The 27,376-nt window shown below is 50.5% G+C and overlaps 1 protein-coding gene across 1 annotated transcript in view; it reads left to right on the forward strand.

The window, feature by feature from the left end:
- Window positions 1–817: 817 nt before the first annotated feature.
- The window catches only part of ASIC2 (acid sensing ion channel subunit 2), an 86,366-nt gene continuing 59,807 nt past the window's right edge, over window positions 818–27,376 (forward strand). Inside the window, exons 1-2 of the mRNA XM_047758426.1 lie at window positions 818–972; window positions 17,779–17,906. Of these exons, the coding sequence (XP_047614382.1) occupies window positions 849–972; window positions 17,779–17,906 (252 nt within the window). The 5' untranslated portion in view covers window positions 818–848. The remainder of the gene's footprint in view (window positions 973–17,778; window positions 17,907–27,376) is intronic.

Raw genomic sequence — 27,376 nt, forward strand, 5'->3', positions numbered from 1 at the left:
TTACCCTAAGGGACATGGGGCGCCCTGGTGGGTTTTAAGCCCAGGATTAACATCATCAGGTTTGCATTTCGGACAGAGGGAGCCACAGTTCACCTGGAGGATGGGCTGGAGAAAGTTGTCTGGAGTCCGGGAGCCCCGCTAGGAAACTGCAGCAGCCGGGGCGAGAAATGATGGGGCGATAGGGGCCTCGGTTGTGGTGCTGCAGAAGAGTAAAGGCCACATTCAAGCTGGGTGTCGATGGGCCCTGCCGGTTAATCGGACATGGGGGTGAGGGAGAGGCAGAGAGGACAGCCGCTCTGAGGGTCCAGCTTGAGCCCACGAGCAGGTGGCTGTGCCATTCTCGGGACATAGTGTACAGGGGGACCACCCCGGGGCGTGAGGAGGCTGAGGAAGGTCTGATCCCATGGGACATGCCGAGTGGGAGAGGGGGGGTCCGGGGCTCCCCCCGAGGTCACGTTTATCAGGCAATGAGATCAGCGTGGCTGGAGGCAGAGACTGGAGGGTCAGGAGCATGGGGACAATACCTGACCCTTGAAAGTGGACAGGACCGCCCAGAGTGGGGGCGTGGTCCGAGGGAGAAGAGACCAGATCCCAGGGCAGCAAACCCCACAGGGTGTCCAGGTTTGCTCTGTGATGCCAGAATCCCACCTGGCAAACGCCAGGCCGCTCCTGAGGGATGAGGAATTGTTGTCCCCAAGAGGGGCTGATTGGGACGGGCTGTGGGGGCTCTGGCCTGCTCTTGGACTTCTGGGGTCTCCCTCATCTCTGGAGCCCAGTCTGAAGTCACCCATGTGCTTTTCTCTCTCTCTTCTCTCCTTCAGGTGTTTACAAAATATGGGAAGTGTTACATGTTTAACTCAGGCGAGGACGGCAAACCTCTGCTCACCACGGTCAAGGGGGGGACAGGCAACGGGCTGGAGATCATGCTGGACATTCAGCAAGATGAGTACCTGCCCATCTGGGGAGAGACAGGTGAGCTGGGCACAGGGACCGGGGCCGGGGGTGATGGTGGAGGGGTGCGGACTCTGAAAGATGTCTGTCTCTGGTGGGCTGTCCTGGCCCACCCTATGACGGGCCACTCTCCATCAAGGGGTTGGTGACATGCCAGTGAATGGTAAGGATGTCCCTGGAAAAGGAGAGAAACAAAGAAATAAAGCGAGTCCTGGAGGGAGTTCCCGTTGTGGCTCAGAGGGTTAAGAACCTGACTAGTATCCATGAAGAGGCGGGTCTGATCCCTGGCCTTGCTCAGTGGGTTATGGATCGGCATGGCCGTGAGCTGTGCTGTAGGTTGTAGACACAGCTTGGATCCAGCATGACTGCGGCTCGGATTTAATCCCTGGCCGGGGAACTGCAAATGCCATAGGGTGGCCAAGGGAAAAAAAAAAAAAAAGGCAGACCCAAGATCAAACCTTCAGCCCTTTCTTTCCTGCTGATCAAATGAGCACTCTCTGCAAACTGTAAATAATGGTGACCAGTGGATGGGAGGATGGTGAGACCACCCCAAATACCCTGTACCCACAAAAGGGTCTGGAGCAACTTATCTGGAAATCCCATTCTCAGAGCAGAGCCTCTGGCACGTTTTGCTTCACCTCTGAGAAATTTCAGGAAGCAGTGAGGGAACCACTCCTCCAGGTATAATTCTCACTGACAGGAAGGATGTTTCATGCCAACCAAAGTGAATTAGGAAAAGGCAGCCTCTTTGGGTGGACTCAGTGCTATGGGCTCATGCTTAGCCCAAGGAAAGTCACTATGAAAATTATCTGAAGTGTCCTCTCCTCCTGGCTGACAATGTCTTCTTGGTCAAAGGTCGTTGTGCAGGGCACCCCTGGGAATACGCCAAGAAGGCAAGTTCAGTCACACCAGGACCTAGACAGTGTGCCCCCGGTTCAACCCTAGGGGCTGTCAGGAGTTGGGGGTATCACCTCTTACCGGAAGAGAAGGGATCTATCTGGGGAGCCCCAGTTAGGCAAAGTTAAACACGTTAATTCATGGCAGGAATTCTTGAATATACTACACCATGAATCTTGAAGATAGGAATATTGCAGGCAGCATTTATTTCCCCAATGCTTTTGACCGTGGAAAACCTTCTTTTTCATGGAAGAGCTCACAAAATAGAAAAAGGACAGAAAATCTGTCCTAGACGACAGAAGTGCAGATTTCATGACCAGCGCTTTCTAAAGGAAATTAAATTGAAGGCGGGTGGGAGGTTGTTAAAAATGAAACTCTGTGTAGATGCCTCTGAGTACCTTCACAGATAAAAGAAATAGGCAGTGGGTTATCTAGGCGGAACAAGAGAGGAACCAGATTCAAACAAGCTTGGGCATAAAAGGAACTGCATTGCCCCTGGAATCCAAGGCGAATTTCAGCAACCGAGCAGCGGGAAGGCAGCGTCAGAAACAGCTGAACCAAGGGCTCCTGTCCCGCCCCGCCCCCACCCCCCATCTCTCACCTCTCCTCGGAATTGCTTTATTCTTTCTCACCAGAGACAGGCTTTTTCCACACACATATATATTTTTTACACACGGCTCCCAGTAGATGTGTATTTTACACACCCTGCCATCAGCAAGAGACTGTGCTGAGTCTCTCACTGAACTATTAAAAAAAAAAAAAAAAAACGGGGAAGAGAATCACTGGTCCAGCCCAGTCGGGGGCCCCACCCCCGACCAATCAGTGACTGGGAATTGTATTCCTGGAAGGACAGGGTCGCCCTGAGGCCCTGAAGAAGGGGGATGGACGGCAGCGGGGTAGGCAGTCCGGTGAATGGCGCTGCTGGGAAAGCAGGAGCAGCGGCGGGGAGTGATGAGGGGTTATATCTGAGCAGATGAGACTCCGTGTGCAGGGAGCTCTGATGAACTCACCTTCTAGACAGAGAGGCTCAAAAGTTATACCTTCATTCATTCTGATGCAGAATATCCATTTTACCAAGTAAACTCTCCCTCGATGACCCCAAATCCTAGGATTGTAGAAAAACAAGTTTGATATTATATATGTATAATATGCTTTATATATATATATATGTTTTATATATATAGATATATATATATATTTATATATATATTTTTATATATATATATATTTTTTTTACGGCCGCACCTGCGGCGTATGGAAGTTCCCAGGCTAGGGATCGAATCGGAGCCGCACCTGCTGGCTTCACCACAGCCACGGCAACGCCAAATCCGTAGCCCACTGAGTGAGGCCAGGGATCCTACCCACATCCTCATGAAGACTATATCAGGTTCTTAACCCACTGAGCTACAATGGGAACTATGCCTGATATTGTATTTTTGAACAAAGGAATTATTTTTGCGAGCCTATGGCCTAACTAGAGGTCACTATCTTGCCCCATATTATCTCCCCTGCCTCATCCGCTCCTACTCCGTCCTCTTGTTCACTTGATTGTAGCCACATGGGCTTCCAAGTGCCTCCTCGTACATTCCAGGAAGACTTACCTTAGAGCCCCTGCATTCTCCATGCCGTTTGCCTAGCATTTCCTGCTCACACCCACGTGGCTCTTTGCCCGCCTCCATCACGTCTTTGCTCAGATCTCACCTACCCTGACAACCTTATTTAAAACTGCCCCCTTCCCCACTCCTCACCCCCTCCTTATCTGCTCTCCTTGTCCTTTGTTCCATGTCATGTGTCACCTTTAAGTGTACCATATCATTTACTGATTTCTTTTTTGTGGTCAGTCCCCCTCTCCTGAAACACATGCTCCAAGAGGTCAGGGATTTGGATGCCTGGCTCACTGCTGTACAGCAGGGCAATACGTATTTGCTGATGTATTTGTTGAGAGAGAGAAAAAAGTTGCTGAAATCGTGCCCACTGACGGGGCCAGGGGGAGGGAGAAATTAATGTTAGAGTAGCTCTTACATGCCAGGAACATTCCATCCCATGAATCCTCCAAGTGACCCTCCTAATGAGGTGTCATCATCCCCACAGAGAGAGAAAGACCCTGGAGCCCAGAGAGGCTGAGGAAGCTCCCCAAGAACACACGCCTCATTAAGTGCTTGAACCACGCTGAAAATACTCTTATGGACCCCAAAGCAATTCTCCTTCCACTACATGCCTTTAATGTTCAAAATGTGATTATAAAAGCACTGCCATGAAAATAGCGCAGGAAAAAAAAAAATGTTCCAGTGACATCTTTGGAGACAGAATGGCATATAATGATAGGTCTGTTGCCGTTCTCCTTTTCTATTTTTTCCTCCCTTTTTTTTTCCCCCATGGCAGAATCCTTGTATGGAACAAAAGCTGTAGCACAGCCCCAATATATAACACAGATAAAGGGAGAGGGGCTCCGGATCAACTGGAAATGGGGACCTCCGGTTGGATTTCTCCCCACTCACTGTGGCTGATCCCAAGACATTCACCGAGGAACCCTTGGGCTCCGAGGAACCCAGTTTGAAAGCCACTTTGAGTGGGTGATTGATTGGGAACGCAAACCGTCCTTTGGTCCTGTGGCTGTGTACATCCCAGGGACCAGCTCCAAGCATCTCTTCCCGGCTCCTGGGATGATGAAAGGAGCCTGCTGAGCTCCAGAGCCTCAGGAAAGTTACCAGGTTAGACGTCTGGTTGGACACAGTGGAATGAACAGAAGTTTTTATGGAGGCTCCTTCCCCAAACCTCCTCAAAATGGCAATCAAGGGTTTTTTGTTGTTTTTTTTTTCTTTTTTTAATATAAACCCACAAAGACAAAGAAGATGGGAGAGAAGTCAACAGTAGATATGGGCACATTTTTGGAAAATGGAGAACAGAGGGTAACTGACTTAGGCACAGGGCAGGCTGAAGGGTCAGGGTCTGCCCAGGGGAATTGATCAAAGCCACCCAGTTCTCACCATAGACACCCTCCGTCCCAGAAAGGATCCGGGATTGAAGGCATCAGACATCGCTGACAATGGGAATGAGAGGTGCAGCTAGAGCTAGGAGGATTTGTTAAGTTATGTGGTCCCCCAGATTAAAAGCCTCTAAAAGGAGTTAAGTTATGTGGCCCCCCAGATAGCTTCCCATGGCCCAAAGCAGCCAGGCAAATCTCTCTCTGAACCCCAGCAAAAGGTAAGTTTGAGGGAGTTCCCATTGTGGCTCAGCAGTAATAAACCTGACTGGTATCCGTAAGGATGCGGGTTCGATCCCTGGCCTCCCTTAGTGGGTTAAGGGTCTGGCATTGCTGAGAGCACCAGTGAGGTGCCAAAAACAGGGAGAGAAGGTGAAATTCTGCTTGCTGAGTAGTGAGACTCCCAGCCAGACTCATCTACACCATCCACTCCCCAGCCAGAAGTCTGGAGCAGTCCCTTCCTGGAGACAAGCTCAAAAGAAGAGATTCACAGAGAATAACAGTCAAGAGTTCCCACACAAATGACCTAGTTACGTCACCCTAGAAATCCTGCAGTCAGTTCTCTCACACACAAGGAAGACTGCGCCGCCTCTAAATAACTCTTAACTATGAATGGGCAGTCAAAAAGTCAAGGGAAGCCACTACCTGGAAAGGAACCAAAGCCAAACAAACCAAAAAGAAAGTTGGAGGAAATAGAGATAAACGATTAAGGGCCCAAGCTCTAGAGCCTGGACTAAAATCCCAGCTATATGCCTTACCAGCTACGAGACCTTGGAAAAATTACTTAACCTCTCTAGGCCTCAGTTCCATCACCTCTAAAATGGGAATATTATTTATCTACTCTTTAAGATTGTTAGGAAGATTGAAATGAGTTAGTATTTGTGAAATACTTAGAAAAGTGCCTGAGTAATAATAGGCACTAAGTATGTGTTTGATAATTTAAAAAATAAATGCAAGGAGCAGGGGAAACAGCAAACCCTTTTAATTAAAATTCTCAAGAGATAAGAAACGATACTGCATTCATAAACACCAGCTATTAAAATAGAAGGCTATTAGGAGTTCCCTTGCAGCACAGCAGGTTAAAGATCCAGCATTGTCACTAAAGTGGCTCAGGTCACTGCAGTGGCATGGGTTCTATCCCTGGCTTGGGAATTTCCCTATGCTGCAAGCATAGCCAAAAAAAAAAAAAAGAAAAAAAAGAAAAGGATGCTATTAAAAAGTAGCTTTCAAAGAAAAAGTTAAAAAAAAAAAAAACCTCCTGGAAATTAAAAATATGATCACAAACATCTTTTTAAACCCACAGAAGGGTTGGAATTGGGGAAATTGCCTTGAACAAAAAAACAAACAGATGGAAAATGGGAGAGAAAAAAAATATGGAAATGAGAGGGTAAATCCAAAAAGTCCCACATCCTACAACAAGGAGTTCCAGAATAACAAAAGTGAGAGAGTGGGGAAGAGAATGTTGCCAAAGAAATAAAATAAGAAAAATTCCCAACTGCCCCACGTGATTTTCTGTATCGAAAGAATGCACTCAATCCCATCTGCAATAAGTGGCAAGACCACCAGACCAAGACACATCCCTGTGAAATTCATGCTCATGAAGCTTTAAAAGGTTCTGAAGAGGAAAAAAACCAGTCCCATCCCTAGGATCTAGAATCAGAATAGACTTCTCAACAGATGCAGTTGAAGCCAGAAGACAATGGCGCAATGCCTTCAAATTTGGGGAAGGGCGGGGGCAGGAATCTTTCTTTTCCAAGATAGAACTCTGTATCCTGCAAGCTACAAATGAAGTATGAGGGTAGAATCTGATTTCAAATATATTCATACTTATATAAAGTTCTACTCTCTTGGCAAATTTCAATTCTATGCTATGGAGTTACCCACTGAAGTCACCAGGTTTTACATTAAGTCCTTGGACCTTTTTCATCTTATGGCTGAAAGTTTGTACACTTTTACCAGCCTCTCCATTATCCCCAGCCCAGCCCCTGGTAATGACTTTTCTGTGCTTTCTATGAGTTTGACCCTTTTTTTTTTTTTTTTCCATTTGTGTGATGGGTATAAGCCAAACACATCAAAACAAACAAACAAAAAAAACAGGAAAAACACAATAGTTTCATGAGAGAGGGATCCAAAACATTATATACTATAAGGCTGGGGTGTGAGCAATACTTAGATAATTATAATTATATAAAAGCTGCGTACCGATTTGACCAAAATAATCATGTAAGCATATAGAGGAGGGTGAAAGGAAAGCAAATATATAGCAGGATCCTTCATAAAGGAAGCCTACACCCTCAGCTCCCATGGTAGAAACTCAGTAGAGAATATTTAAAATTGTTAAAAACCAAGAAATAGGAGTTCCTGTTGTGGCTCAGCAGGTTGGGAACACGACACAGAGTCGGTGAGGATGTGGGTTCGATCCCTGGCCTCACTCAGTGGGTTAAGGACCCAGTGTTGCCATGAGCTGTGGTGTAGGTTGCAGACACAGCTTGGATGTGGCGTTGCTGTGGCTGTGGTGTGGGCTGGCGGCTGCAGCTTCAATTCAACCCTTAGCCCAGGAACCTCCATATGCTGCTCTTTAGTGTGGCCCTAAAGAGAAAAAAAAGAAAGAACTGTCAAGCAGTTGATGTCTGTGAAAATATGGACATCAGTGCCATAGAAACAGCTCAAAGAATTGAGAGTACTTGTCTCAGCAGAGGCGCACACGGGGGGTTCAGGAGAGGTGGAGCAGGAAACTACTGTTTTTCATTAAAAGCCTTGAGGTACCATTTGGCTTTTTAAATTATGTACATATATTGCTTCGATAAAAATTAAAATTAAATTAAAAATAATCATAAATTTTCCATGTAGCTGGAAGGCCTGAGCAGCTCTCAAGGGTAGCACAGTTCCCAGCCCCCATCACAGATGGGACACAGTGAGAGTGGATGCGGATGCTTGCTATGGTTTCCCCGACATCTCTGCTCCCAGGAAAGACTCTTGTCTTAGGACCTGGTACTGAGGACCTCGCCAGAAGGAGAGGTGCGGGCTCTGGTCTGAACTCCGAGGGTCTGGGTCACAGGAACCTGCCTCAGCCAGCTGGGATTCTGAACTCACTCTCAGAGTGGGCGTTTGTACTGGATGGATGGTCTCCACAGGTGCCAAGGAATCTGGAGAAGTGATGCCATAGTTAGAGGCACCAGTGGAGACACGCATCCATGACGTAGCCAAAAGAAGCCTGATTTTCATCATCTGCTTCATACAGTGGCTAAGGGCTACGCAGAAAATATACGTGCTCTAGTTAAAACCCTCAGCCAGGAGTTCCCGTCGTGGCGCAGCAGAAACGAATCTAAGAACCATGAGGTTGCGGGTTCGATCCCTGGCCTCACTCAGTGGGTTCGGGATCCGGCATTGCCATGAGCTGTGGGTGTGTAGGTCACAGATGCGGCTTGGTTTTGGCGTTGCTATGGCTCTGGTGTAGGCAGGTGACTACAGCTCCGATTAGACCTCTAGCCTGGGAACCTCCATATGCCGTGGGGTACAGCCCTAAAAAAGGACAAAGGACAAAAACAAAACAAAAGGAAAAAAAACACCTCCCAGCCAGAGTTCCCTGTTAGCCTAGGAGTTAAGGATCTGGTGGTGTTACCGCTGTGGCTCAGGTTCGATCCTTGGCCTGGGAGCTTCTGCATGCCACAGATGCAGCCAAAAAAAAAAAAAAAACTCCTCCAGTCGGACAGGCAGTGGTCTGGGGGGATCATCTAGGCAGTAGATGAAACAGACCCGCCACAGAGTTCATGTCTTCCTAGTTAGGAAATTGCCAAGAGCGCCTACTACCTGCCAGCCGCTCAGGGATACAGATGTAAAGCCCTGTCCAGGTGTGCAGAGCGTTCACCATCTAGGGACTCTCTGGAGGGCTCCTTTTAGGTAGGAGATGGAAATTCATTGACTCGACAGCTCTCCTGTAAAGGTCCTTAAGGGATGGCAGGTGTTTGCCGTCTGCTCAGGAGACGTGTAAACAATGAAATGTCATCAAGCGCTAAGACGGACAGAGGAAGCCTGGGACGCCGAGGAGGGGATAATGAGGGCTGGAAGGGAGGAAAAGGGAATGGCAGGGGGGGCTCCAGAGAAGAGATGACCTCCGTCCTACCCTCAGGCCTCTTTGCCAGGTGGCTGGGCGGTGTGTCGGAGTCAGGGAGGGTGTGGGTCATTGGGCAGGGACATGCCAGGCAGGGGGACGGGAATCGGGAGCAAAGGCCAAGGACAGTCCCAGGTGTCACAGGGCCAAGGACAGTCCCAGGTGTCAAGGGTGCAACCTGGGGCTGGAGAGGCAGGCAGAGGCCGGATCACCAGAACACAGATGTTCTGTGAGTCCTGCTGCCCAAAGTGTGGCCCTCCCACCAGCAGCACTGGCATCCCCCGGGAGCTTGTTAGAAAGGCACAACCTCAGGCCCCACCCAAATCTGCACAGTAATAGCGTCCTCGGTGACTCCCATTCAAGTCTAAGAAGCTCTGGAGCTCCCCTTGTGGCTCAGCGGATTAAGAACCCGACAGAGTGTCCATGAGGATGCTGGTTTGATACCTGGCCTCACTCAGAGGGTTAAGGATCTAGTGTTGCCACAAGCTGCAGGGTAGGTCACGGATGCAGCTTGGATCTGGTGTTGACGTGTGGTGTAGGCCAGCAGCTGCAGCTCCGATTCAACCCCTAGTCTGGGAACTTCCATATGCCGCAGGTGCGGCCCCAAAAAGAAAAAAGAAAAAAAAAAAAGGAAAAGAAGCAGCTCTGATCTAGATCATTATTTCCAACCTTTTAGAAGTACAAGGATGCCTTTTTAGCGTCAAACTATTGCTCAGACATCACCTCCACATGAATATCATGCTTTTTGCATTATTGTTGAAAATACTCGATCAGAAAAAGTTGCTATGAATTTGGTAATGCTTTGAGTGAGTTTGAATTCTGTAGTCACCCCACAATCTCTACGCCTAATCTCTCCGGCAATGTGGTTGCATCTAACTTCCGCCGTCAGAGTGTGCAAACAGAATTTTTATCAATAGAATCTCAATCATCCACCAACTTCCCCTGTCGTTTCAGAGACATGCCACTTTTTCCTGCACGCTGGTTGCCCACCCAGACGATCAGCCCTGTTAGCAAGTAATTTATAATCTCTGAGCCTGAATGATCTAGGGAAACTCATTATTTAAAGAATCCTTGGAACAAATCTTTTTATAATGAGACTAGACCCAACTCCACACTGGGTGCCTTCGCTCATGTGTGTTTTGCAAATATTCCGTTTAACAGGGATGCTTTCAGAGTGGACCCCACATCTCTGTGGCATAACCAAGACCTGACATGAACTGTGGTCTTTGCCAACACAAGCACGTCACTCTACAGTATATAAGGCACACGGCCTGTGGACTGTCCTTTGCTCCTCACAGAGTCTCATGATGTAGGCAGGGCAGTTCTCATCATTTAACCCACTTCGCAGATGTGGTAAAGCAAGTCTCCAAGATGCTGAATGACTTTCCCAGGATCTCATGCCTAAGTTTTGGAATGAGGACTTGAATCCCTATCTTCTTTTTCTTTTTTTTTTTTTTTTTTGTCTTTTTAGGACCGCACCCATGGCATATGGAGGTTCCCAGGCTAAGGGTTGAATCGGAGCTGTAGCCGCTGGCCTACACCAGAGTCACAGCAATGCCAGATCCCAGCCTCGTCTTTGACCTACACCACAGCTCATGGCAACACCGGATCCTTAACCCACTGAGTGAGGCTGGGGATTGAACCTGCATCCTCATGGATCCTAGTCAGATTCGTTTCTGCTGAGCCATGACGGGAACTCCCTGAATCCCTATCTTCTGATTTGCTCCTTGGTTCTTCCTGCCAAGAACAACTGCTCCTTAAAAATGAAGAAAAAGAAAAGGAACCATGGAGTTCCCGTCGTGGCACAGCAGAAGCGAATCCGACTAGGAACCATGAAGTTGCAGGTTCGATCCCCGGCCTCGCTCAGTGGGTTAAGGACCCGGCGTTGCCGTGAGCTGTGGTGTAGGTCACAGATGCGGCTCAGATCTGGCGTTGCTGTGGCTCTGGTGTAGGCTGGTGGCTACAGCTCTGATTAGACCCCTAGCCTGGGAACCTCCATATGCCACTGGAGCAGCCCTAGAAAGGGCAAAAAGACAAAAAAAAAAGAAAAGAAAAAGAAAAGGAACCGAAAAAAGTTTGCTTTGGGTACCAGTCATTTTATCAGAGGGTGAGCAGGTTTGTAGGGCCTTTTAAATGCTAGTGTGTTCTGTGGCTCTGCCGGAGGGGGCTGGGATTTGCAGCCATCACCAAACTTTTGTGGCCCCTTGAGCTGTTGGTGAGAACACTTTGCTACCTCCTGCTGTAGCCCTGCACAGACATAATTGCAGCCCCTCCAGCCTGGGGACTCAACGCTGATTTTTCTTCCTCCAGAAGCTCAGCTCGCCTCAAAATGTCACTCAGGAGCAATCAGGCGTGAGCGTACCTTCTCCAGGCCGGCTTTGGATTTTCTCACCCAGGATGCTGCTCAACTGGGCCTGTCTGGGAGGGGCAGGGCCACAAGGGAGGACGAGAGATGCTTTGACCGTTCTTATCAAGGCAGCAACTCGTGGGTTCTTTGTCCTGTCTTTAGAAAAAAACCACCGTTCTGACCTGACCTGCGTGCTGAACAGCCCAGTCTACTGTTTTAAAACGCGTTTCTCAGGAAATTAAAACAAGATGCCACGAGGCTAGAGGCTTGGGTGTGATCCCCAGCTCATAGAATGTTAAAGCTGAAAGTAACCTGAGAGATCAGTCCCCTTTTGCAAGGCTCAGAGAGGCATTGGAACTTGCCTGGGGTCACACAGCTGTTAGGGAGTGGGGCTGGGAGTCAGACCCAGGTCTCCGTGATTTCAGAGCCCATGCTTTTCTTGATATGCTTTCCTGCTCCTCTTCACCGGGCCCCCCGCCCCACCTGGGATTCGGGCCCTGGATTTCTCTGTACAAGCCAGGGGAGCATGAGGGATCAAGATGACACCTCTCATGGCCCAGCCCTCGAGGGGCGCCATTGCATCTGGCAGGCCCATTCTACCAGGGCTCTCAAGGGCTTGGGCTTGATCCCTGTGATTGTCTCACTGTCACAGGATCAGTGGGCTTTCCCTTGAGCTCTGAGATGAGAGCACACAGGCTTCATCCATTTCTACGTTGCAACCCATTCTGCATATTTTACAGAAAAGTGAGGCTCCAAGAGATGAAATAGCCTGCCAAAGGCCGCAAAGTTGGACTTGACCTCACCCTGCCTGAGCCCAGAGCCCCAAGCATCTCACCAAAGGTCCCAGGCACTCCCTGGCTCTGACCCCCCCCCCCCCCCCAGGTAGAAGGGGCATGTCCACTGACTTTGGCACGCCTGGTTTGCTCCTTTAGGAAAGGGACGTTCTGTCTCTGGGCACAAGCCCTGCCCACCTGGGCCCTGCTCAGCATGCAGGTGGGTCCCCCGAACTCCATAAGACATGCAGGGCAGCTGGCTCTCCTGGGGGAGACAGGGAGAGGGTCCCAGGCTCCTCCCTCCCCGCAGAAGCCTGGCCGGGCCGTGCCCACCCCTGAGGACACCTCAGTTAGTGGGGTCCTCAGAAATGAAGATGCACTGAGATCAGCTCTGCTGGGGAAGGTTAGCAGGAAAACAAGAAAACTGTGGTCACATTAAGCACCTTCAGATCCTGGAAAAAGGGGTGCAGCTAGAAACCAGGGGTAAAATCTATATGCCGGCAGTTTTCAACTCGTGCAAGGATGAACTTGGTAAAACCACGGGCCACCCCTACAGGGAGTGAGGTCTCCCTCCCCAAGTGCCCCAACCAGAGGCTGCTCTTCAGTGGATGCTGAGGCAGAGGGGCCTCCCGCTGTCTCCGGGAGGCAAATAGATGCCCTCTACCCATCCTGGGGACTTTGCCCATCAGGATCCAACCAGGAAATCGACAGCGCCACAGACTGGGCCGAACAAGGGAAGATGAATGAAGGGCCCCTCACAAGGGTGCAAGCGAGGCTTGGGGAAGGCAGTGCTGATGGGGCCAGGGAGCAGGAAGAGCCATGACCGGGCTTAGGGAAAAGGGGGAAAGCCAATATCAGAGTGGAGAGCGCCCCCCCGCAAGGCCCCAACCCAGAGCTGCGCCCATCCAAAGTGACACACAGCTAACCCACAGGAACCAGCAGATAGAGTTGGGAGACTGACTAGCCCAGCCTGACTCTCCTGTCCTCCAGTTTCCTACCCGGACTCACCACTGGCTGAAGGCAACCAGAAGCTGGAGGGCAAGGGAGCCCAACAGTACATGTTATACAAGGGCAGCTCCCAGGGCAGAGAGCAGAGGGGACAGGATGGGTAAGGGGACGGACAGAGCCAGCCTGCACTGAGATGCACCACCCACCATGCAGCCAGCCCCCCTCCACCCTCCCCTCCTAAGCCAGCACTCCTAGCCACTGTTACAAAACAGCCTCATGCCACCCAAGATTGCTTTGTACCAGCACATCCCTGCTTTAGCCTAGAAAATGCCTCCCAGATTTTTAGAGAAGCTTCTTTGCCTACTTCTCTCCAGTGTTTATGGCCTCGGCATGCTTCCTGTAATTTGCAGAGATTAAAGATGCAAGCCTCTTTTATTGCGATGTACTTTGCTGCCCCATTATGCATGCTGCCTGGCACTCCCCGTCTCCTCCCGCGGAGCTCCCCTGCCCTTGCCACGGGCACAGAGGATGCTCCACAGGTAGACCTCACCTGGCACCGCCCGTGGCCCTGCTCCCGAAAGGGGCTGGCAGACTCTGGCTTCTGCAGGCTGGACATCTCCTTACCCTCCCCCTCCTCCCCCAGATTCAGCATCATCTTTCGTGTTAGGCTGTCGAGGGCTTTGGCTTGGTCCCAATGAACAAGGGCTCCTAACAGCGGGTGTGTAGTAACTTCCCCTTCCCTGCACTCTCTCGCGCTCTCGGGGGGGGGGGGGGGGGGGGCTGTGAATCCTGGTTTGCATAATGGGTAAGCAAATCCTTCACAGCATTCTTTAAAGCAACTTGGCGTTGAAACATTTGGTGGTGGCTGCTTAAATTTAGGCTTAATTAATTCAGATTGGTTGGATTAACAATAAATAAAGCACACCAAAAATAGGTAAATATGTGAGGTGATGGATATATTAATTAACCCAATGGGGAAGGGATTCTTTCACAATGTATATCAAATCATTCCACCGTGGACTTAAGTGTCATACAATTTTATTTGTCAGTGATGGCTCAGTAAAGTTGGGGGTATATATTACTTTATTTAATCATAAATTCATTTCTTCAGTTGCACTCTTCACATTTCCTGTGGCTACCAGTACCAGGTTGGATAATACAGGTTCTAGAATATTCCATCTTTTTTCTTTTCTGCCCACCCCACGGCATATAGAGTTCCCCGGCCAGAAATTAGATGTGAGCTGCAGTTGTGACCTATGCCACAGCTGTGGCAACACCAGATCCCTTGACCCACTGTGCCAGTCCAGAGATCCAACCTGCATCCTGGCACTGCAGAGACGCGGCCCTTCCTGTCATGCCGTAGCTGGAACTCCACGGAATAGTCCATCTTGGCAGAAGCTCCCTCTAGGTGGCGCTGTCCTGGGGAGGCCAGAGACCTTCTTCATCACGCTCTTCTGCCTCTGCCCATCTGGTGGCTGCATGTTTGTAATGATAATGAGAATACTTTCGGAATTTACGCTGCTCTAGCCCCTGCTGCTTCTGAAAAAAAACTCCCCTTCGAACCCTAATGCAGTCTGGGTAGCCTTGGGCAGCTCTCGCTAAGGCGGGCATGCCTGGCTGTCTGCTTTGCCCATTACTCACGGCACTTCTGACACGACGGCCTCATTTCTCATTTCTCCCTGTAACCACAGGTACCTCCCCCTAGCCTGGCTTACTGGCTCTCAGGTTTCTTAAGCTCACTTACAAAGCAGGCGCACAGCTCCAGGTAGCTCTGGAAGACACGTTTTGGCTTCTCTCCCTCTGCAGCTCATCGAAGGAGCTTTCGGTTCACCCAAGTACGAGCATCCCTGAATCCCAGCATCACTGTGCGTTCACTCCGTTCCCCCTTCTCCCCCCTCCCCTAGCCAAGCCTGTTCTTCGGGGTCCTCGGCCTCTCCTCAAGCCCTCTCTGGGGCAGACCTTAGAAAACACAGCCCTGAAAGCTGGCTACTCAACCCTCCTCTTCCCACCCATCCTCCTCTCCCGCAGCCCCCTCCCCCTTGTACCTGTGGGCCAGGCCCTGGGCTGGGTCATGGACCCAGAAGTGAGCTGGAATGAGCAAGAAGCGCGCTCTTGTCTTGAGGCACCCACCGAGTGTGGGAAAGACTGACCCCAAACCAGGGAGGGGCCAGAGTCCAGATGGAGCCTTTGGGTAAAGATGGCGGGAGAGCTGAGTCTGGTGGAAGCAAGTGGAAGGGGTTGGGAGGCTGCCTGGAATTCTCTCCTGCTCCTTGAAGAGGTAGATGAAAGGATTCCTGGCCTAAACCGCACAGCAGCCACTGGACTCCTCATCCCGGTTGTGAAAGTCCTGCCTATCTGCCCCGCTGGTCCCTGTCCGCCTGGCAACCCTTTCCTGAACCCCCGACCTTGGACCCCCCCCTACCCTGCCTTGGTCACTGGACGCCAGGCTGTCCTGGGTCCTGTGCATTCCCGTGCCTGGCCCTTGCCCATCCGTCCTCGTCTCTCTCTTCTCTGCCAGCTTTAGAGTGTGTCCCCCAAATCTCCCCATGCTATGGCCCCAGTGCTGACACCCCCCCCCACCTTCCTGACTGCCAATCTCACGTCCCTCCCCCCATCTCCCCCTCAGTCCCCCTCCCCCCATGTCCCCCGCATTTGCCCATCCTGTCCCCGTTCTCCACCTCCAGCACCTTCCTTGACCTAGATTCTATGTTGGCTTTGCCCATTAATAAATAAGTGAGGGTTTGAGTTACAAACCTCTCACCTGTGCATTCCACAGGCCTTCCCTGGGTGCCTGCTAGATGCCCAGCCCTGTGCAGGGTCTCTGAAATCCACAGAGAAAGCTCGGGACTTGGCCTCACGATGCTCCAGCCTGGAGGAAGAGACAGGGAGATAAAGGATTATGACACGGCACGGCAGAGGCTTTATCAGGCACAGGTGAAGAATACAACCAGGAAGGAGGTGCTGCTCTGGGCGGGGCTGGGGGCTGCATCTTCAGTGATGAGCAGGGAGATGGTCGAGTGGACCGAGTAGAAAGATGTTCTAGACAGAAGGAGATGCCTGTGCCTCCGTGCAGAGCAGGCAGCAGCAGCATCCGGCGCAGTGGTCCTGGTGGGTGAGACCACGTGGTACCAGAAAGCAGAGGGCTGCCCAGAGCAAGCAAGGAAGGGGGGCGGGTTAAGGAGACTGGGCTCCCTATGCGTTACTCAGGTTTGCATTTTGGTTTTGTTGTCGTTGTTTATTTGCTTTCTCATTTTTCAAAGTTTTATTGGAGTGAAGTTGATTTACAAGGTAATGATCATTTCTGCTGCACAACAACGGGACGCAGGTATCCATGGACACACGTCCATTCGCTCTCAGATTCTTTCCCACATAGATTATCACAGAATATTGGGTAGAGTTCTCTGTGCTACCCAGCAGGTCCCTGTTGGCCAATTATTCCATACACCTCAGTGTGCATATCCCAATCCCAACCCCCAGTCCATCCCCCAGCCCCACTCGTCCCCTTTGGTAACCATACGTTTTTCAAAGTCGATGAGTCTGCTTCTATTCTGCAAGTAAGTTTGTTTTTTTGATTCTACATGTAAGTGATATCATATGATGTTTGTCTTTCGCTGACTAACTTCACTTAGTATGGTAATTTCTAGGCCCATCCGTGTTGCTGCAAATGGCATTTTTCATTCTTTTTTATGCCTGAGTAATATTCCATTGTATATGTGCCACATCTTTATCCATTCCTCTGTCAGTGTTGCTTCCATGAGGTTTGCATTTGGGACAGCCCGTTCTTCAAGCTGTCTGCAAAGAGAAAGACAGAGAATGAGACCCAGGATAGGCTGATCTAGCCCATAAGTGTACCCCGCCCCCTCCCCAGTTTTGAGAGCCCACACGTGGGATGGGCCAGGGTCTGCTGTCACATCCTTTTCTGCCACCCCTCCCACCCCTCGCTGCCGAGGGCCATTTCTCCTGCCAAAGAGAGAAAGACGAGGAGCTGCTCTTCCAGCTGCCCAGCTCCTGCAGCTCCAAAGGACTTCCAGGCAAGCCCTGTGTTTTCAGGTCACCTGCTGTATCATCATGTTTTCCTTCTCCTGAGCTCCTCGCCGCAGCTCATGGCCCAGCAGGGAAGTTAGTAAATAGAAAGAAGAGGAGTTGGACTCGCTTCATAATCTCATTCTGTGGTTTTGGAGACCAACGCAAGGACTTGGCTTAGCTGACTGGAGTGAGTTTCTGATTGCTGCAGGAACAGATTGCCACCAACTTGGTGGCATCACACAGCACAAATGTATTCCCTTACCGTTCTGGAAGCCAGAGCTCAAAAATGGGTTTCGAGGTGTCAGCAGGGCTGCCCTCCTTCTAGAGGCTCTTGGGGAAGATCCACTCCCTTGCCTTTTCTAGCTTCTGGATGCTGCCGACATGCCTCGGCATGTAGTTCCTTCCTCCCTCTTCAAAGCCAGCGGCATCGCATTTTTCCCATCTCTCTGACTCTGATCCTCCTGCCTCCCTTTGGTAGGGACCCTCGTGATCACAGTGGTTACCTGGGTACCCGAGGGCGGTCTCCCACCCCCAGATCCTTAGTTACATGGGCAGCGCCCCTTTCGCCCATGTCGGGTAACATAGCCACTCCTGCCAGGAATCAGGATGCGCACATCTCTGGAGGCCGTCATCCTGCCCTCTGCGGAGGCCTGTCCCGCATCCCTTTGAGCTTTTCCATCCCAGGACCCCACAAGCATCTGCCGTCACTGACCCGTGGCTCTGTCCGTCTTTGTTCTTTCAGAGGAAACGACGTTTGAAGCAGGCGTGAAGGTTCAGATCCACAGTCAGTCTGAGCCGCCTTTCATCCAAGAGCTGGGCTTTGGGGTGGCGCCAGGGTTCCAGACTTTCGTGGCCACACAGGAGCAGAGGGTAAGTCCCCTGGGCTCTCTGAACCCATGGTCCTCAGCCTCTCCCAGCGCCTGCCTCATGAGGAGGAGAAATAGGATTTCCACTCCGGGAAGCCTCTCAGTCCACCCAGGAGGCTGGAGCGGGGCTGGGCTCAGTCAAGAGACTCAGCCTGAAAGTGGAGAAAGGTACCAGCTTAACCTCCATAAGCCACTTCTCCTCTATTGCCTGTTGGTTCCTGAAACTAGGTGTGAAAGAAACCCAGCTTATTTTCTTTTTCATGAATCGGTTGGTTGTTTGTTTTTTTGCTGGAACTCGGGGCGGGGGGGGGGGGGGGAACAATCTTTATGAGGGCGGGGCGGGAAGACAGTGCGTGCGAAGGGAACCTGTTAGCCAGAGTTTGGTACGTTTCATCACTTGTGTTAATACGGTGCAAAGTGACTGTGCAAAGGGACAGGCGCAGGGCATCACAGAGTTCAGGTGGAAAGAAGCCTCCTCCCGCTTCGTCCACTCTCTGATTTAACACCAGGGGAGGGGTCCTCCCAGCCCGCCAGGACGGCTGCGCCAACGCCGCGTGTCAGTGGAGTGAAGGCAGGCACAGATGTGACCTTTGCAGCTTCTCAGTCGGGATGAGGTCTCAAAGCAGGACTGTAGAGACAGGGGGTTGCCTCTCTTATCCCCTGGTCTGCCTGGAATAAAAGCTGGAGAGACCATGACTCTGAGTGGACGCTAAACCAGGTCAGCCAAGACAATTTGCCCTGGGTGGCCTGGAGCTCAGAGGGAGGGCATGAGTGACAGGGAGCCCAGCTCCAGGCGGTGGGGGTGGGAGAATCTGGAGGACGGTGCAGGACTGGTCTGCAAAACGATGCGAAGTTGGCAACGTAGGAGCTCAGCTTGTTTTTAAAATTTGGCCCAAATCATCTTTCGTCTGGTACTGATCACAGCTCCTTAGCCATTGCACTGGAAACTGGCTTTAAATCTCTAGGTGAGGAGTTCCTGTTGTGGCTCAGCGGGTTAAGAACCTGACATAGTGCTAGGGGAAGGGGGAGGGAATGGGATGGATTGGGAGTCTGGGGTTAACAGATGTAAACTATTGCATTTGGAGTGAGTGGACAGTGGGAACCTGCCATATAGCACAGGGAACTATATCTGATTACTTGTGATGGATCAGGATGGAGGATAATGTGAGAAAAAGAATGTGTGTGTGTGTAACTGGGCCACTTTGCTGCATAGCAGAAATTGGCAGAACATTGTAAACCAACTATTAAAAAAAAAAACAAAAAAAAAAACCGACGTAGTAGCCATGAGGACACAGGTTTGATCCCTGGTCTCACTCTGTGGGTTAAGGACCTGGCGTTGCTGCAAGCTGTGGCGTAGGTTGCTCAGTGTTGCTGTGGCTGTGCCATAGGCTGACAGCTGCAGCTCTGATTTGACCCCTAGCCTGCAGCCCTAAAACAAAAAAAGGAAAAAAAAACATCTCTAAGTGAGCAGTATTTTTGAGTCTCTGGGAAAGCATTTCTGGGCCTCACGAACTATTCCCTGTACTTGACACCTGGGCCATTGCCAAAGGCCAAGGTCAACCTCCACTGGAGCACATAGTGAGGGGAGAGGGGGATGGCGACTTTGCGGCCCGGGTAGAGGAGGCTGGGAGGTTGCCCCAGAGATCGAGGCAGGCTGTATGGGCAGAAGTGGAGTGTGCCAGAGTGTGCAAGCTGGGGGCCTCGTGGCGCAAGCAGAAAACGTCATCCTTCAGAACAGAGGGAGGGGAAGACCCGAAGCAGACAGCAGGGAGCCAAGTTCAGGGCTGAGAATTTGAGTCAGGAAGAGTCAGAACAGAGACTAACAGGTCAAGGTATGCAAAGAGTCTGGAGCCCAAGCTATTAGCCTGGCGTAATAGCCAGCCTGCGAATACCATCAGAGATAAACTAAGCGGTTCACTAGTTAAAGCATTAAGGGCAGATTCATCAGTGATATACCATTGCGGTGGGGAACAGGGTTCAGTGTGAACGGAACTCAACTTCAGTGTGTGTGTGGAAGGCACGTGGCGTTTCAAAGGGAAAATGAGGGGTCAAGGTCAGGGAAGAGAGGGTGCTTGAGCAGAATCTGGGAGATGAAAAAAAATGCGGGAAGGTAGGGAGTTAGTCCTTGAGTCCACCTGAGTTTGTTCATAGGACCCCATCACCGTTAGGCTCTTCCTCCCGCAGAGACAGGGTGACAGGTGTTGGCAGGAACCAACCAACAGGAAGTTCTTTGGGCAGCCTCGAGTTCCTTAAGGGGGCTGGGGGTCACCCCAGGGATTTGGCGTTGAGCTGGTAGAAACCATATGAGTTTGGTCCAAGCCTTTAGAGGTCAAGGTTGAGGGCAGGGGGAGAAGAGGACGCGGAGGAGTCCAGCCAAGGAGATAATCGTGGTCAATCCTCACGTCTGGGTGTGATGCGAATCATCCCGCCTCCCTTCAGGGAGCTGGGCATGGGTTAGACTCAGTGTGCCCATGAGTTCCTTCACTCGTGAAAGGTGAATTTGGGGCTAGTTGTGCAAGGCAAGTCGGACTCTGTAGGTTGCTGAATGTAACCGCCATATGGGTCTCAAATGACGCACCTGTGGTGACCTCTCCTGTGTCTGCATTGCTGCTGTCACACAGAGGACGTGAACAGCCTTCCTTGAAACCTACCAGGTCCCCATCTCACCCCTGGCAATGGTTGGAAAGAAGGATGCTGCTCTCTGTGGGCTGCTGTGTCATCGGTCTGTGTCGTCGGAGTTCCATGCTCTCCCATCCTCACTGCCTCTCTCTTAGTGACACCCAAGGAATTTCTGGACTGGGTGGGAAGCTGGAGCTGATGCGTCTCAGAACCCTTAAGTCTCTTTCTCTTCCCCACGTGAAACCGAGGGACTCCCTGTGGCGACAGGGAACAGAATATATTCCCAGCTTCAGAAGACAAATTCGTTGTTAGCTTTGAAGTCGATGTTCAGAAAAGCAGCTTCATTCGTATTAGCATCGCTATGGGTTATTATAACTAATGGTAAGATATTTGGTTAAACATTTTACAGTCTTCAAAGCATTTCTGCGCCATCTCATTGCATCATTTCGTTCATATTAATAGAGAAATACAAAAACACATCCCGGAGCGAAATCTAATAATACATTATGTTTACATGTATATAAAAGAGCATATTCATAGGATATAAGACTCACAGGAAATAAGGCAAAATACCCACGGTGGGGGAATTATGAATGATTTCTTTTTTCTGGGCTCGCCGCGTGTTTAATGACGGGGCTTGGTTTTATGTATTTGTCGAGGAAATATTTGTTGAACACCTACTATGAGCGAGGAGATGGGGATACAGGGATGGTCAGCACGGATCTACCATCTGTCCTCTCAGAGCCTGCATGTTAGTGGTTTCTTTCACAAAGAAAGAACTAATCATTAACTAATATTAAGCCAAGTATAATTTGGAGATTGGCCCCCATTTGTATGTTCTCACTCTGCCATCAGTACTAACCTGTCCGGCTGCCCCTAGTTCTCAAATGTTGATTCTAAGATGCATTTTTTTTTCCACGTTTTGACATTTCTGAAATTGGGGCTTGTTTCCCCATCAACCTCATCTCTGTTACAAGTGGCAGTGCTTGGAGTTCCTGTGGTGGCTCATCGGGTTAAGGACCTGACTAGTATCCATGAGGATGCGGGTTCGATCCCTGGCCTCATTCAGTGGGTTGAGGATCCAGTGTTGCCATGAGCGGCAGTGTAGGTCGCAGATGTGGCTCAGATCTGGCGTTGCTGTGGTCGTGGTGTAGGTTGGCAGCTGCAGCTCCAATTCCACCCCTAGCCCGGGAACTTCCATATGCCGCGGATGCGGCCCTTAAAAAAAAAATCTTTCTTAAACTACCTTGCCCATTCTTCTTGGTAGGACTAAGAATGAATCAGGAGACCCTGAGCAGTTAGTTGGTCTCCAGCCTCATTGTTCAGAAGGTTTTCTAGAAAACAGGGCCCTGGGTTTATATTGGAGGGTCTCAGTGATACCTTGGGGAGCGATACCAAGGTCACCCAGGGGTTGGCCATCACTGCCGGGAGGTGTATCTTTCTCACCAAGACACCTGCCACTACCCGTTTGGAGCCATTGGGAATGAGAAGGGTTCCAGTCCCACAACCTAAACTCTGTGTTGGGTCCTCACTTGGGCTGCACTGAGAAGCTGCCCACTAGCCATTTGGGGGCTGTGAAGACCCAGGGCAGACACGAATGGGTCCTGCCGGCCCCAGTTAGGTCGCTGTGTGAGCACAGTCGGCTCCTGCAGAAGCCTAAGCCTTTGCCTTTGGCCACATCTCCAACATTTGGAGGGAATCCTACCCGTGGCTCACAGCGAGAAAGAGCATCCCCCACTCTACCCCTAATTCAAAAGGCCCAGATGTGGGGTGGGGTGCCCACCAGCTGCTTTTAACAGCTCCTCTCAAGCTTCCAAGGACAACTTCCCAAGTTGACGTTCAAAAGAGGAGACTCATTTGTCAATCTGACAGCCCAGATCCGCGGCCCTTGATATGCTTTGTGGGCCCCATTAGAAAGGGAGACTTGCCCCGTTGTGCTTTTCAAGGCAGGGGAGAGAATTTGTTGCACAAGCCTCGTGCAGCTTCCAAAATTGTCAAAGCCAGAGCCGCACAAACATGGCAGCCTCCACTTCTGCTCCAGAAGCGCCAGGGAGCCACCAGAGGGCGGGAGAGCCTGCCGGGTGGCCAGTCTTCCCTCACCAACAGGGAATAGTGTTTCCCATAAATAGATGAAAATAAGAATCAATTAATCATTGACGAGCGTGGCTACCTCAGCGCTCATTGCCACTCAGCCTCTAAGGGAGCCGTTATCTTCAGATCCCCCAGATGGTTTTGCCAATAGTCAGGTTTTCACCCTTTTTTTCCCTACCCAGTGAGGGTTTGTTTTTATCCATGTGGAGGCGATGACAGGGGGTGGAGGAGGGAGGAGAGGGGTCCTTCAAAGAAGTCATTCTTGGCTGGGATGAGCCAATGTGCTCAGCTCTGTTGGGGGAAACCCAAAATGGATTCACATAAAACACATTCAAGTCTTAGAAGGAAATTAAATCCCTCCATCCTGCCTCCTCTCTGCCTGGCTGTTCCTCCCGCTCCTTCCCTTCCCAAGAGTCTCCAAAGAGGTCTCTAGACCTGCTTCTCTCTACTTCCTCACCTCCCTTTCCCAGCCCACCTCCAGCGTCCCACTGAGACCCTTCTCCATCAAGGACACCCAAGGAAGTCTTTGTGGCCAAACCCCATCTCTGTCGGTGAGGACACTCTGCACTCCATCCCACCCAGTTTCTCAGCAGCACCGGAACGCTTGGCCTCGCCACCCCCTGCCCCCGAAACACTCTGCTCCCAGCTCTGGTCTGGTTTCCTTCTCGCCGCTTTGCCCGCTCCACCGGCTCATCTTTATAAGCCGGCTCATCTTTATAAGCAGTTCGTTCTCTGTTCACCCCTGAGACGAAGGGCGCCTGGGACGCTGGTTTTGACTTGTCCACCTCCGCAGTCTCCTTGAACGAGCGTGCCCTTCACCGGGACTTTTCAGATCGCTACCCCCAGCCCAGATTTCTTTCCTGAGCCCCAGATGTAGCCAGCCAGGTGCAGTCGAACGCGTCCCTGTGGGCATCTCAAACACAACAGTCTAAGTGGAACTCATCTTCCACCGCACACCTCCACCCCCAAACTGCTGCTCCCCCTAGATCCTCCAACCCTGTAAATGGCCTCAGGACACATACACATTCTCTGGATGGTGACCCTGTGCCTCACTTCCTCATCCATAAAATGGGGCTAATGACAGGTCCTGTTTCAGAGGGGAACTAGAGGACTAGGTGAGTTATGCATGCTCAGAACAGTTCGGGCATACAGCAAGTGCTCAGTAGGTGCCTCCACCCCGACGGGACTTTAATTTAGTCCTTTATGGTTCCTCTCCTGCCTTGCAGGTCTCCCTGTGGCTCGCTCACCTTGTCCCTCTCCAATCCATTCTCTGCATCAACACGATCTTCCTGAAAAACAGCTCTGAGCATCTCCCTCCCTCGTTTCCTCGAGGATGAAGCCCAGGAGCCACTTCACAGCCCTTTCTGTTCCGATCCCTACCTACCTTTTGGCAGCATCTCTCTCTCTCTCCTCCCCCGGCCTCCCACGCGGAGCCCCGAGTCTCCTAAACTGTGCGCAGTTATTCCCAAGCATCCCATGCTCTCTCCTCGCTCTCCCGCAGCCAGCAACACCCTTCCCACCCTCTCTTTACTTCATTTGTATGTGTCCTTTGAGACTCGGCGCTCATGTTCCCTCCCCCAGAAAGCCACCCTGGAGGATTGCGTGTGAATCGCCAGCATAAAATTCACACGTTATAATCATCTGTTTACTTATCTCTCTCCGCGCCAGATTGTGAGTTCTTTGCGACTCGGACCCTATCTTATTTCCGTTCTTTGTATTTCGGCATTTGAGACGGAGCCTGACATCACAGGAGATGCTTGATAGACTGTATTGAATACATGAATAAATGAATGCATGAAAGAGACAGGCAGAGAGCCTACTTCATCATCTCAGTCTCCGGCTTGATGCCCATTAGTAACTTTCCCAACCTCGAGAATAAAATCCAAGTGCCGCATCCCGGCTCCAGCTCTCACCTTCCCCCGTGACTCTACTCTCCAGCAGCGCCCCCCACCCCCCCGCCCCAGGTCCACGCACTGCCCTCTACACGGGCCATGAACCTCCCTGCCCCATTCCTTGAGCTTCCTGCTGACTCATTCGTTTATGGAGTATCTACAATGTGCCATGAGGGATACAGCGAAAGACAGGACTAAGCTGGTTCTTCTCAGCTTACAGTCTAGCGGGAGCAGCAGAAAATCAATCACAGATTAAGAGCTGTATGTGTCTGTGTCATCTGCCCCCCGTATGTTGTTAAGGAGAACGATGAGGTCTTAATCGTTCTCAGATGGAGGGATGGATGGATGGAATGTTGTAGAATGATCTCTGAAGGCTACCTTCATTCATTTACCATCCATTTAAGCTCTGCTTAGCCTTCAGAGATGATGTCACTGAATTCAACAGTCTTTAGCACTAAGAACATAAAATTTACACGTTATAATCATCTGTTTACTTATCTCTTCTTCCTGAGTGCTTAGGGGAAAAGGTGATACGTTCACAGTGGTACTAACTGATATGGCAGCGCCAGTCTGGGTCCAAAGTCTAGACCCTTGGTGGTACCCACTGTCACGAGCATCCACCAGGGCAGAACTCGCTTCTCCGGGATCCTCTCTGCACTGCCTCTGACATCAGAAGCCGGTTGTTTATCTCTCAATGGCTTATTTCCTCCTCAGACCCAGCAGAGGAAAGGCAGCCTACTGTCTGCTGACTCCCCCACTTCATCTTCCTCAGGAGACAATAAATGATGACAACCTTTGGTTGCATCCTGACACCCAATATCCCATTCTCTCTTGAGTCACGAGCAGCCTCTGAACTCTGAGTACGGTGGCCTTGGTTAAGCATGGTTGTTTTGGTGTGGGTTTTGGAGAGGAGAGGAGACCTCCGTACACAGGGTGAAAGCTTTTTCTTGCCCCCTTGAAAGGTAGAAGATAGTCACACACAGAAATATCAGCCAGAATGAATGAATGAATGAAGTGGTCCTGCTGATGGCCACACTCTTAGGAAGGGCACAGGGAAGGGGGCTGGGAAAGGGATCTCCTTCCTATTTCTCCCCTCCTCCTTCACGCGTGACAACAACAGTTACCCTCCGGAGATGGAGAAATCCTTGTGCTTGTTTACGTGGTGACAAGCAGGCTGGAGAGCCCCACGAATCACTCACTGTGGGCGAGTAAATCTCAGTGATAACCTGTTAGTCTAGCCCCAAAGCAGCTCTGGTTTCTTACCTATTGAGACCTCTCATCTTTTTGCTTTGGAAACCTTTTAATGACAGTCTGCTGGCTGGGAGTATACATTTCCCTAAATAACCCGAGTTCTTTGCATGTCTTGCTCCGTGGAGGAGGGTATGCTCTCTGAAGGCAAGGACGCCGAGCAACTAGCACAGAGCCTAACGCTGTCGATCAAAGAATGAGTTATTTATTAATTAATTGCAGAGTGAATCAGTATTGGTGAATGCATGGCTCCCAACCCTGCAGCCCAGAGTATTGTGGAACAACAACAACAACAAAAAAATCATTCTAAGTGAGTGAGTGTTATCACTCCCCAATTTATCTGCCTTATGTTTTAAGACAGCACTCTCAGGAGTTCCCTGGTGGGCCTGGTGGTTAAGGGTCCAGTGTTGTCGCTGCTATGGTGTGGGTTCTATCCCTGGTCCAGGAATTACTGCATACCTCAGGCGCAGCCAAAAAATTACATAAATAAAGATAGCACTGCCAGTCGTTTGATACAAATTAGGTGACAAAGGCTAGGAAGATGGCATTTGGCCAAGAAGACTATAAAAGGAACAAGCAGAAGGGAAGCGGGACTCCAGAAAAGAGGCCACCCGTCTCTGGAGAAGGCAGACGAGACAGCTGCTGAGGGCGTGGAAACTGGTAGAGCCTTTGGGTAGCGAGGTGGGCGGGGACTCGGCAGCATCCATTCAAATAAAAAAGCACACCTCCGCTTCGATGGAGCAATTTCCCTTCTTGGAATCTGCCCTAAAGTCATCCTTACCCAGGTCCCGCAGGGAGCACGGACGGAGATCTTTTACGCAGCACTGTTTGGAAGAGCAAACCTTTAGAAACAATTTCAATGTTCAGCAAGTGGAGAATGATTCCATCAAGGAGGGCCAATGCCTATGCGTTCCCCTGCCCCCTGCAGCAGTTAAAATGGGTGAGGAAGCCCCGGTGGTCCCTTAGGGGACATTTCCAAGACATGATGGTAAGTGAAAAAAGCAAGTCAGAACGATATATGCAGTGTGGTCTCATTTGTGTTCAGAACACCCCCACACAAAACTAAACCATGTCTTTATAAATGCACATGTATGCATGGTAGCACGCAGGAAAATCCTGGAGAATTTTAAATTCTGGAGAATGTAAAAAATACTGACAGCTGCTCAGAGGAAAAGAACCGAAGTGAATGTGCAAGATTCTTCGTTTTTTTCTGGATCTTTGGAATATCCAGAATGCACTAGTGTATTCACGTATTAATTGTGCCATTTTTAAAAACGTGCATCATGCAGCTATTTACAAATATGTTTTCTCGTTTGGACCCAGCATCAAACAGACAAGCTCACATCCAGGGGTGGGGGTGCTGCTCCCCCCAGCCAAGGGCAGGCCGCCACGCCAGGCTGGTCCTGCGACACCTTCCCCAGCAGACATCCTCCTCCAGCCCCTGGTTCTGCTCCTGGCACAGGCAGAGGCCACAGGGAAAGGCTCTAAAGTATTTCTTCCAGGAAGAGCAATTTGTGTACAGATTTTTGCCTGGTTTTGAAGTTAAAAAAAAAAAAAAAAAAGTGCCCATCAGAGTTCCTGCTGTGGCTCAGTGGGTTAAAGCCCCAGTGTTGTCTCTGTAAGG

The sequence above is a fragment of the Phacochoerus africanus genome, chromosome 14 (assembly GCF_016906955.1).
Source record: "Phacochoerus africanus isolate WHEZ1 chromosome 14, ROS_Pafr_v1, whole genome shotgun sequence".
Classification (NCBI taxonomy): Eukaryota; Metazoa; Chordata; class Mammalia; order Artiodactyla; family Suidae; genus Phacochoerus; species Phacochoerus africanus.